At 33.7% G+C, this 12,774-nt stretch overlaps 2 protein-coding genes across 3 annotated transcripts; one reads left to right on the top strand and one right to left on the bottom strand.

The window, feature by feature from the left end:
* Positions 1-3,993: 3,993 nt before the first annotated feature.
* LOC106318489 (mitochondrial uncoupling protein 2) lies at positions 3,994-6,655 on the top strand. The gene is made up of 9 exons (XM_013756498.1): positions 3,994-4,298; positions 4,656-4,874; positions 4,940-5,018; positions 5,103-5,236; positions 5,301-5,399; positions 5,531-5,635; positions 6,106-6,180; positions 6,285-6,371; positions 6,468-6,655. Exons 1-9 carry the CDS (start codon positions 4,218-4,220, stop codon positions 6,504-6,506), a joined length of 918 nt encoding a protein of 305 aa, XP_013611952.1. The 5' UTR covers positions 3,994-4,217; the 3' UTR covers positions 6,507-6,655.
* LOC106318488 (IRK-interacting protein) lies at positions 6,621-9,589 on the bottom strand. 2 transcript variants are annotated; one of them, XM_013756497.1, is made up of 4 exons: positions 9,390-9,589; positions 9,292-9,356; positions 8,296-8,445; positions 6,621-8,227 (listed from the first exon to the last, which is right to left on the bottom strand). In XM_013756497.1, the coding sequence occupies exons 2-4, from the start codon at positions 9,336-9,338 to the stop codon at positions 6,751-6,753; spliced, it is 1,674 nt and encodes a 557-aa protein (XP_013611951.1). In that variant the 5' UTR covers positions 9,339-9,356; positions 9,390-9,589; the 3' UTR covers positions 6,621-6,750. The 2 variants fall into 2 exon arrangements, with proteins under 2 accessions (XP_013611951.1, XP_013611950.1); XM_013756496.1 differs by having other exon boundaries at positions 9,292-9,589.
* Between the last annotated feature and the right edge of the window lie 3,185 nt (positions 9,590-12,774).

The raw sequence follows: 12,774 nt of genomic DNA, 5'->3' as shown, positions 1-12,774 counted from the left end.
CAAGCGATTTAAGATGTGGACATGAAGAGTTCACCGGTGAAAAAATATATTACGAACAAACACATGGCGCAACTCTGTAACTCAGACTTGTTTGAGACAGTGATGAAAAAAACTCAAACTCATGTTAAACGACAACAGTTTACAATATGAGAAAACTATAATTGTTGCAAACTTGAGCTTTTTTCATATAACGTGATGAATCTCATTTAAAAATGAAACCCATAACGCACTTGTAGGTCCGACCCTCAGAGTAAGCCGAAGAAGCAAGAGCTTCCGACTTTCATAAATCTATATTATAATAGATGAGTTTTTGTAGGCCCGACCTTCAGAGGAAGCCGAAAAAGCAAGAGCTTTCGACCTTCATAAATATATATTAGGTTCGACCATCAATGGACAAAGTATCATTTAGCTTAGTGGTATAAATGTTTGTGTTTATATCTTAATAACCCGGGTTCGAGCCATGGACTTGACATTTTTTCACATTTTTTCAAAGTGTAGTCCATAAAACGCTGAGGAGTGAGCAAAAACTTATCTATTATAATATAGTTTTTCTGATCTGAATGTTATCTCTTTTAAGAGTAAAAACATTGAATTTAGGGTGAAGGCAACAAATGATTAGCTTAGTGAATGTACTAATGAGTTTCTCCAAATTCGTCCTAGTAATAACAATCTTCATGAATGTCCTTTCTCTTACAGAACTAGTTTGCTATGATGAGCCTTTTTGGGGATCTTCCCATCGAACAAAATCTTTGTTCTACATATCATTTGATTGATATTCGTCCTAAGAATAACAATCTTTGTACTAATGAGTTTTAAATTTAGGGTGAAGGCAGAAAATGGTGAACTTAGTGAATGTACTAATTGGTTTCTCCAAATTTACCCTAAGAATAACAATCTTCACGAATGTCCTTTCTTTTACAGAACTAGTTTGCTATCATGAGCCTTTTTCTGGAATCTTCCCATCAAACAAAATTTTTGTTCTACGTCATTTGATTGATATTTACCATTAGCTAAAGACGGAATGTATTTCCTTGTAGAGAAAGGAAAACTAATGTTTAACTTCAATCACTCCAAATATAATATGTACTAGGTGTCCTCCTGCACCATGTGCAGTAAAAAAATTTAAATTTTTTTTTAATAAATAAATATAAATTATATTTTAAAATAAAATTTTATTAATATTGTAAATTTTCTTTTTCGTATCAATATTTTAATATAAATTTGATTTAACTAAACATAAAATTATATTTAAGAATATGCATGTATATATTTAAAATTATAATTTTAGATAGACTTTTCCATCTATTTATTTTAATTAAATATATTAAATAAATTTGTAAAAGTTGCATAATAACCAAAAATTAAAATTAAACAATATTTATAAAATTTGTAGATATATAAGAAAATAATGATTTTACGATTAAATTTTCATAGTTTTCTAAAAAAATTGTATACATTTTTGAAAATTTTAGTAATAAAATTGTATAATTTAAAAATATATAACTAAATTATATTTCGAAATTTATAATGTCATATTTGAATATATTTATTTTAGTGATGATTTATGAGTTATTCCCATATTCTAAAAATATTTTCAAAAATAGAAATTGACATTAAATGTAATATATGAGTTATTACCATATTTTTAAAAGTTTACCAAAAATATAAATTAACATTAAATGCAATTGTCCATGTCATATTAAGATATAAGACATGTCATCAATTTCAGTAGTCATGTCATATTTGTTTTGTTAAATTGATTGTAGAAAAAGCATGTGGCAAAATCACTTTGCAAATATAGTCTAAGGGATTTTAAGGTCAGTGAATGAAAAAGTGAAGCAAAAGAAGTACTAATAAAAGAACAAAACAACCCATAAATACTAATATTCTTAAGAACACATATCCGGTCCCTCTGTTATATGCATATACATACATGTATTTAAAGAATTACATACAAAAGTTATATTGTATATAAATTTTACAATATATTATTTATTACAATAATTATATTAGTCATTAGAATTTTAAAAAGTAAATAATTTTTTTTTGTAATAAAAAAATATTTTTATTTTATATTATTTTGGAATTTTTGTTTAGTTTTAGTTTTAAAACATTATTTTATTTATACGGAACGAATCAGATGTCCGTTAAAACATAAAAAAATTGGATGTCAAGATGTCAAATGTCCGAGTAGCCGCGGAGACGATCAAATCGGATAATTGATTATTCGGACGAAACGGAATGGACCACGAATACCTCAAAAAATCTGGATATTCGATTAGTGTCCCCTTTCTGGCTTGCGTTACTTCTTGTTCTTTTTCAAGGATTTAGGCTCTGATAGTTTTTGTATTCTCACACTACAGCTAGATGAAAATATTCAGATGTTGTTCGTTTTGTATACTATTGTATCAACATCAAGATGCATAATCTATAAAATCTAAATATTTTGGATGCAAAATATTGAGTTAAGATGCAAAATTTGCATTTCAAAATCTAAAAAACTTAATTACCCTTAATACAAAGATAATCAGTTAAATTAGTTACTGTAATTATTATATAATACTATTACCCGTAAGTCATATATTTTCCTCAAATCGCAAAATCAAGATTTTCGTAAAAATGATAATTCGAATTTTTCACCAAAATCGTCAAAACGAGTTTTCCACCAAACCACAAATCTTGTTTTTTTGCCAAAACAGCAAATCTTGAGTTCTTACGCCAAAACCATAAAATTGGATTCTCTCCAAAACGTAAAATCGATTTTTTCTACCAAAACGACAAAATCAGATTTTTTTTTCCACCAAAACTGCAAAATCGGTCTTTCCGCAAAAATCAAAATTTTGGATTTTTTTTAGCCAAAGCTGTAAATCGAGTTTTTCTGCCAAAATAGCAAATTTAGTTTTTTCGCCAAAACTTCAAAATTGGGTTTTCTCGCTAAAACCGCAAACCGGATTTTCTCGCCAAAACCTCAAAATCGACTTTTCCTGCCAAAATGACAAAATGAATTTTTTCGCCATAACCAAAATCGAATTTTCGCCAAAATCACAAAATCAAATTTTCGTGCCAACGTAAACTGAATTTTTCCCGCTAATATTGTAAGACTGAAGTTTTCCGCCAAAATCATAAAGTTGATTTTTTCTTGCCGAAAACGACAAATCAATTTTTTGTCAAAACCACAAAATCTAATTTTTCTACCAAAACCGCAAAAATCGATTTTCGAACCAAAACTAAACTAAACTTATTTTGTTACAAATATAAGTTAAATATATTCATAGGAATATTATAATTAGCTCATTATTAATAATATAAATCATTCTCTTTTTTTTTGTCTTTTTAATTAATAGTATTCAAATGTTATTACAAAATAAATAAATAAATAAACGAACAGCGAACTTATGTTATATATAGATCCAAATAGTAACTATATGAATGAACGATCTTGGGATGCAACATCCAAATATCTATTCAGATGCTGCATCAAATGCAAAGGGAAAAAAAAAAGAGCATGGCCTTATTCATGAGATTTGCGTGTGTCTGTGTTGTTTACGTTGTTGGTATGCTTCTCAAGGATTCATGGCGAGGCGGTGTGTGTCTATGCAGTTCACTTTTTTTCTTTCTATTTCTGTTGAAGATCAAATATATTTTGTAGGATTCCGATTATTTATCGCTCTTGGAAGCTATGACATCACGAGACCTGAAGCTTATGTCACCATGGTTTCAATTGGTTTGCAACTCATGGGCCATCATGGCACATGGATGGAGCGGTACAAGATCCTTGATCAGTCAGCGGGGACGAAAAACTGACAAAGGCCCTGACTGGATCACGTTCCAAGTAACCTTCCAAAGGAGATGGAGGGTCTCTAATTTCTATATCCTAATCATTGGCTAACGACGTGTTTAATGCTGATTAGAACAGAGATAAAAAAAAAAAAAAGGGACCTTAATAAATTAAAAAAAAAATTAGAAAAAGAAACAATGTGGGAATAGTAATCATCATGACACGATGGATTGAGACTCTGTACTTGTTTTTCCTGAATTCGTGACGCCATTGCAACGTCTCTTGATCTAGAAAAAGAACTTATCTTCATTTCCACTCTAAATCATTGATCGAACCCATCTTTAAGAATCTATCATTACAGGAGAAAGTTAGCTCCTTTCTTCATTTGCCCCAGTCGGTGCTCCCGAGATTTCGCTCTTGTCTTTACACAGCAACAACAATGGCGGATCTCAACCCCAGGATCGAGATTTCGTTTCTCGAAACCTTCATTTGCAGCGCTTTCGCAGCTTGTTTCGCAGAGGTATATATATATATCTAGTGCGAGATGATCATTTTCTCTCTTAGCTTTCTCATTGGATTTGATTCAACGCAGAGCATTCGCAGATTGAAAGTCAGAGTCTTTAGTTAGTTAGTTAGTTTATTGATGAACAATCTAGATAAAGTTAAAGAGACTTTAAGTTGTAGACTAGACCATCCTAGGTGGTAGCTTCTTTTTCTTTCCTTTGAAATTTTCGTGACGCTTATTTTAATTAATGATAATGTGGGAGTTACTTACATTTCAACGTTTTTGTTCAAAAGACATGACTTTTATGTGTGTGTTTTCAGTTATGTTTGTTGTAGCCTTCCTTGAGTCAACCCTGATTGATTGATGTTGCAGTTATGTACCGTGCCGTTGGACACAGCTAAAGTTAGGCTTCAGCTCCAAAGAAAGATCCCCACCGGAGACGGTGATAATCTGCCCAAGTACAGAGGCTCCTTGGGTACTCTCTCTACCATAGCAAGAGAAGAAGGTATCTCTGGGCTTTGGAAAGGCGTTATTGCAGGACTGCATCGTCAGTGTATCTATGGTGGCTTAAGAATTGGTTTATATGAGCCTGTGAGTCTCACATTACTACTGCTTGTTCTATGTACTCTCTTATTGATGACAATATCGATCACCAGGTCAAGACATTTTTGGTTGGAAGTGACTTTATTGGGGATATTCCATTATATCAGAAGATCCTTGCAGCTTTGTTAACCGGTGAGTTCTGTTCTTGATTTATAATATAATCTGAGTGAAAGCTTGACATTAAATAAAATGAATCTTTTCTTTTGGTGACAACAGGAGCTATAGCAATCATAGTAGCTAATCCAACCGATCTTGTAAAAGTTCGGCTTCAGTCAGAAGGAAAACTACCAGCTGGGGTTCCTAAGCGTTATGCCGGAGCTGTAGACGCTTATTTCACCATAGTGAAGATGGTTAGTAAACTAATCTTCTGATCAAAATGTCAAAATTAATAGAGAGTTTTGAATTATAAAACAGGAAGGAGTTAGTGCGCTGTGGACAGGGCTTGGTCCTAATATAGCAAGGAACGCTATTGTAAACGCTGCAGAGCTAGCTAGTTATGATCAAATCAAGGAGGTGTGTGATATTTTCTTTTAACTCATTAAAAATGTTTTCTTTATTGTTTTATAAAGATCTGTTTGGCATCTACTTGTGTGTTGGTTGGTTAGCCATTTGTTTGTGTGTTTAATACTTGTATACACATGCAGACAATTATGAAAATTCCAGGATTTGGAGACAGTGTTCTAACTCATCTGCTAGCTGGTTTAGCTGCTGGATTCTTTGCTGTTTGTATCGGTTCTCCAGTTGATGTGGTAAGCCATTCGTTTTTCTTCCTTCTACATAAAAACAACAGCAAGAATACAAAGGTCATTTAGCTTCTTGTCTCTATCAATTTTTGTAGCTAGTATATGTAAATTCACTTTAAGAAGAGTGAATTGATAGATCTGAAACAACTAAATGCCTAAACTAACGACTTTTTAAAAAGAACAAACACAAGACACTAGTTATGATTGATTTAGATGGTAAAGATTGAACCTTCTTACACAACTCATGTATCTCTCCTTTGTTTAAAACAACTTGTATATGGACAATAAATAGACATAGCACTACCTCGAAAATGACATTGAGGCAGGCATCTCAGATGTGTCTGTCTTCCACCTTCATGTTTCTGACCTCTTGCTTAGCAAACCAAAGGAGAAATTAGATTTACTGGAAAAAAAAATGATGTATTTGGTATATTTTACTTGAAACAGCCATGGTTCATTTTGTATGTTGATCACAGGTGAAATCTAGAATGATGGGAGACTCTACTTACCGTAACACAATCGATTGCTTCATCAAAACCATGAAGACTGAGGTTCATTGATATCTTTTACCAAATCATCTTTTTTCGAGTAGCACAACACTTTCTCTTTCTCTTTCTAAACCTATCATATGTGCTCTGTTTTGGTATATTTACAGGGGATTATGGCCTTCTACAAAGGATTCCTCCCGAATTTTACGCGGCTAGGAACTTGGAACGTTGTTATGTTCCTCACACTTGAACAAGTAAACTTGAATTCATCTCCGTATTCTCTTTTACTTTCTAATGATGATAAAAGCTCTTTAATCTTATTCTCTCTGTTTCTATTTACTCTGTGACAGGTGAAGAAAGTGTTTCTAAGAGAAGTATTGTTAGATTGATTCCCCAGATCCCTCGTCTAAAAGAACATATACCTTATTACATTATTCGTTATAAGACGTCGAATTGTTATATATACACTTCTATGTTACCTGAGCTTTCGTCAGTTAGATTAATAATGAAACATTCTTATCGAATTTTAAAACACTTATTAGAACGGTCTCTTTATTTCTTACAAAAGCTAGATTTATCATAACAACACAACAACATGACGTTACTACAAAGAGTGAACTCAATAAAACCGTTTTACGCCCTTGGAACCAAGTAAACTCTGGATTTGATGATCGATCCTTTCCCTTGATGGCTAAGCTTGAATCCTGGACAAACAGGAAACCCCACCACCTGACCCGCAGGAACACGTCCATCCGGAAACCTCACCACACTCTCCATGTACTGAGAGTGATACTCTGCTCCTCTGTTTGCTTCAAAGTGACTCGGGGATGGATCGAGCGAAAAGGCCAAGAGATGAAGCAGCCAGACCGCTTTGGCTAACCCCAAAAACTCTCCATAGAACTGACTTCTTGGATGGTTACCAGCAAGAACCACCTCCCGCTGCTCCGAGTCCCCGAACAACGACTCCTCCATCTTGTTGTGAATGATCGAAAGGTACTTCTTCGAGCAGAACTTACCAAAATGGCAAGTCGGCAAGATCCCAAGCAGCTCCATGGGGTCCATTGCCTTCATGTCTTTGAACTGAGCAAAGCAGTCGCGACGGTACTGATCCGGGTTGATAAGAGAAGACAAGCTTCCGTCCATGTAAAACGTCTCGTGATCAAACCCTTGGAAGATTTTTCGACAGATGTAAGACTCAAGAGCGAACTTCGCGTGCCCGTTGGGGACAGATGAAGCTAACGCAGAAGCTGTAGTAGACATGCCACCGTCTGATGCAGCTGAAGCAGCTTCGATGGACCGAACAGCAGCTGCAATGTCCCAACGCGCAGCTCGCATCAGAGACAGTAGTATCCTTGTGAAGGACTTCGAAGCTTCTTTCACCTGACTCATCGTCATCTCGAATAACTCCGGTACGGGAGAAACAGCAACTTGCGTTGTGCAGTTAACTTTCCGGCTTGAAAGCAGACGGTGTTTCTTGCCTCCGTTACCGTTACCGTTGACCATTGCTTTGACTTTCTCCTTGAGATTCTCAATCTCAGCGTCTTTCGCCTTCGCTTCTTTCTTCAGCTCCTTCACGACGGCTTCGTACGGCGCCACCGCCTCTCTCAGCAATCCTCTGCCTCCGTCGTTCTTCCTCCGGCCACCGCCCTTCATCCTCCTGAATCTCTCTCTAAGAGTCCCGATCCTCCTCAGCTCAGCCACCATCGCCACGTCAGCGTCGTGCATCTTCTCCGGATCCCAAGGAGAGTGAGCGTCCTGAAGCGCCACGTAAGCTCTCTTCAAAGCTGCAGCGGCCGTGAACACTTGCTCCATCACCATCTCCATCTCCTGAACCGCCTCCACACTCACAACGCTCCCTCCGCTCCTGATCTTACCCCTAACCGTCTCGTCCTCTTCACCATTCTCGTTCTCCGGTGCGTCTTCGTACCGAATCTCTCCTTCTTCTTCCTCTTCGGAATCGTATTCTCCCCGGCGGTTCGCGGCGAGATCTTGCCGGCCGGCGGAGAGTGGATGGAGCAAACACGAAGCAGTCACTCGCTGAATCAGATCCGAGAAGTTTGAGACCTTGTTCGCCATTTCTCCTCGCTTCTTCGCCTTGCAGAATTCACCACTGCAAAAATCAAACAATGAATTTAACGTTACGGAATCAATGGAGATTCACCGGTGACGGAAGCTTACCTGCGAGAACGGTGATTGTTGTTCTCCGATCGAAGAGCGAATCTGGGAGGATCTCGGTTGAACTGAACAGAGTACCAGTAGTCAATGTCCTTGGGATCAGTATCTAAGCTCTCTCTATCACTCTTCTTCTTCTTCTTGCTGCACAGTGAACTAAACCGACTCTGGTAGTTAACTTAAAAGCCACTATTTTTCTCGGTCAACGACCGAGATAACCGGAGATGTCTGGTTTACTTTATTTTAAGCTCTCTCAGAGTCAGTGGAGAGTGGAGCCGATAAGGACTTGAATAATTACTGAATTACCCCTTTTTGCCTTTTACACTTTGACCCCTGATTGTAGACGTAAAAGCTATTGGGCCCCTAGGAAAAGTTTTTGGGTCTTTCCACTTCTTTTTATTTCACCCCCGCACATGGTTGGTTCGTGTTTCTTAGTCCAAGATTAAGTTTTATATACATACATTTTTAGGGAATCCCCATTTTTTAGTCCAAGAATAAGTTTTATATACATACATTTTTAATCAAAAGATTAATTTTATATTGGTAAGAAAATATAACCGAGTTTTTAATTCATAAACACAATAAAGTATACAGTTCATACTTTTTATGATTTGTCAATTTTGTAATTGTTTTTAAAAAAATGTTTAAGTTTCCTCTCAATTCTAAGTCAAAGTGGAATATTCATTATTAAGTAATAATGAATAACTAGTACTATTTGACTGTTTCCCTTTTGATTGATCGAGGATATGATTCCATAAAGTCATCATGACATCATGGATCTTGCCTTAATCCAAATCATTCAGAAAATCCTTGTACTTTTTAACTATACTATATTATATATTAAAATATATATCGATAGAGCCAAATAAGTATATCAGTTAACCCGTTTTGGACAACACAAACGCATTATGCTGAATCAAAACAACACAAGTATATTAATCAAGTACACTATTCCAAAGAAAAATGATACAAATATGTATTCTAATCAAGTAGAGTATTCACCTGTGATTCCTGGGATTAAGTGAGCATAACAGTATGCCTGGCAACATATTTCCTCTCCAATATAGGAGGAAGAAGAAGAAGAAGAAGAAGAAGAAGAAGAAGAAGAAGAAGAAGAAGAAGAAGAGATGTGAAACTGAGGTTCAAAGTTTGGCAAATAAATAGAGAATTCAGGTGAATTTTTTTGGGAAACAGGCCAATAAGAAGAGAAAAAGGATTTTGATGTGACAAGTATCAAACGTTTTTATTAAATGATATTAATAAATAATGTTTCGACATCTTTTGTATAGTTTGTTCTTCCAAATCATATGAACTTCACTAGATATTTAGAATCATTATTGGAGTCAGAATTAGAAGCCGCTCATATAATTATAAAAATGCGATTCCAAAACACGACAAAATAATTTTGATTGAAAAATGTTATCCAATGTAAGTCAGAAACGCATGACTTTTTTCTATTGTGTCCTCCATAAGAAAATAAAAGGAACAAAAACTATTGTTTCAATCTATTTGAAGAGAAAGAAACGTTTAGAGAGAATATATTTTTACTCGGTTGAACAATCTACGTAAAAACGCAGAATCAAATACTTTTTTTTTGCTAAAATTCTTGTTAGATGATTTGCTTTATATTGTGTTTCTTTTCTACATGTCACCCTTTTTATAAAGAAAATTTGGATGGGTGATCATCAACTAACTAGCCCTAGTTTATGTTAAGATGATTGCTTTACAAGTTAAATATTTGTTTCTTTGAAATTAGGAGTCAGCCCTTCCCTTCGTCACTAGATCAGTACGTACCGGTATCTGACTCCCTTTATTACAACGCAACCTCAAACTTTCTCAACGATCTTTCATTGTATTTGAATTCCTCTTAACCTAATTAATCTGATTGCAAGTTTGACCTATGAAATTAAAAAGTATACTCAGATTTTGTTTAATCAGTACTTTCTATTCATACAATAAAACAAAAGTGGAAACCATTGAAGAGCTTTCTTTGTGTCCAATCAGCAATTTGGACAAATGCACTTCTAGCTCTCTTTTTTGTACGTACTAACATTTTTATTGTGTTTCGGAAGAAACAATGATGAGCAAAGTTTTTTCAGTTTAAGGTTGGTAAATGCTACTTGTAAATAATGTATCTAAGACAGAAACTTTGAATTTTCAAATATATATTCCTATCCATTTCTTATTCCACTCTGTTTGGCTTTTTGCCCGCTATAGTTTGAATGCAATACTTGGTTCATACACACATTTGCTAAAACACAAAGTATATGTATGCGTATAATTAAGTATTTTCCGATGATATTGAAACCAGGTAGAAAATTTTCAATAAAGTTACTACATATTTTTTCAGATGATCTAGTGGTGTAAAACTATATATAAATCAATTACTGAATAGTTAACCTAACAAAAAAAAGAGAAGACAATAATAGTATTTGATTAAAGGGAAAAATATAAAGTAATGGGTGTAATGCTTAATGATATAGGTTCGATTCTGAGGGAAAGGGTGTGTCCAAAGGTGTAGGACATCAAACATGAAAGGGTACGGAGAGAAAGTGATGTGTCCCCAAAAATTAGCTCTGTTATTATGCATTTCTGTTTTACCAATATTTCTTGGACTGACCTCTTCAGTCTTTCTTTCTCTCTTATTTTTCTATAGAAATTGGTGTCATTGCCCTCATATTGGACAGTAATTAGTGAACTGTCCATGTGTCTCTAACTAGATAAACCATTCCGATTTTAACTCTATACAACTACTCAGCTTGCTCCTACCTGTGTCAGTACCTAGCTGTGTGTGCGTCAGGTTAGTGGACTGCTACCATAAAACATTTCTATGTGTCCCTCGATTCTTGTTTTTATGTGAAAAAATTAACTTCTGAAATGTGTCTTTACTACTTTTTTTCTCTTTTTTTCTTCTTATATTCTACTCTCTTTTTTTTTGACAAAGGGCTTTTATATTCTACTCTCTTGCCTTTTTCTTTTCTCTCTTCGTAAAATTAATTACACTCTCTTAGCTCTCTTTGTTCTTTCATTTTTCTATGTTCTAATTCATCGTAAGTCTTCACATATTACATTTATCACCAAAATTTTTAATTTTCTCAAACTAACACACCTCTTTAAATTTTAAATCACAATCCACCTTCAATTTTCAATCACCAAAAATTTGTTCTCCTCCGTTAAAACATACATTTGTGTATGTATATATATTTAATTTTCTTAGTCATATATGTGCGTTAACAACTGCGGGATGTCAGTTAAATATATGTCTATTCGGCTAAGGCTTACATTAACTTATAATTTTTCACCAAAATATTTAGAACATTACATATGTATTTCAGTTACTGTATTTTATCAATCTATCCACTAAATGTATATGTTACGGATTTTTCGTTAAGTTTATACTTACATGTTAAGACATACAATAGTTATTTTTTTTCTTAACCATAAACTTATATTTTATTGCTTCCAGAGAACAGTTAAATAACCACTAACATTATCAATGGCCGTTACCATTTGATGTATCCTGCTAACACGAAAATTAGTCATTGTATTGCTAACGACTAACCAACTATGTATCTTAATAACACAACATAGTCGTAAGACTTTAAATACTATGATTATGAAGCATAGTGTTTTAAACGTATGCCCATATACAACTATGTTAACGCTTTTATGTGTAGCCACGGTTTGATACTACGTTAAACGTAACGGGTGTGGTTGATTTGGGCATAGTAATGAATAGATTAATAATCAACTAATCGAAGATTAATCTACGATTAATTGAGATTTATTTACAAATTTTTTTTAAAATATCTTAATTTATTACTATTCGATATAGAGATTTTCAACATACTACATGTTTTGATACAAAGATGATAAATGTCCAAGAAATGTATTATCGTGTATTGATAGTCAATATACTATTTGATACATTGTTGTATTATGTATCGACTAAGAGAACATATACTGAACAATATATCAATTAACAAATTATCTATCAAATCATATATCGATTAACAAATTAAGTATCATATAACAAATTATGTATCAACTAACGAAATATGATAACTTTATTTATTGACAATAACACAATACTATCAATGGTAACTTTTTTATTGGTCGTTAACGATGCACGTAGCATGCTTACATATAACTTAACATACGTAATGTTTAAATCTTTTTAATATATATATATATATATATATATATATTTGTTTACTGGAATGTAATGTTTTATATTAAATGATTTCTGTATATAAGATTATTTATTTATTGTTACCAATTTATTTCACATTGGATAGTTAAAATTAATGTTTCAGCCAATAATATATATATATATATATGATTTTAAGCAATAGTGTCATTAATTGTGATTAATAAATAATATTCAAACTCTAACAATTGTTTGTTTAATAATATACACATATTCTTCATCAAATCCAATAGAAAATCGAAGCATTATCCAAAGGATTTTTTGTTGTACCACCT

Source organism: Brassica oleracea, chromosome C9 (genome assembly GCF_000695525.1).
Source record: "Brassica oleracea var. oleracea cultivar TO1000 chromosome C9, BOL, whole genome shotgun sequence".
Lineage (NCBI taxonomy): Eukaryota > Viridiplantae > Streptophyta > Magnoliopsida > Brassicales > Brassicaceae > Brassica > Brassica oleracea.
This window is presented reverse-complemented; position numbering and strand designations above follow the sequence as displayed.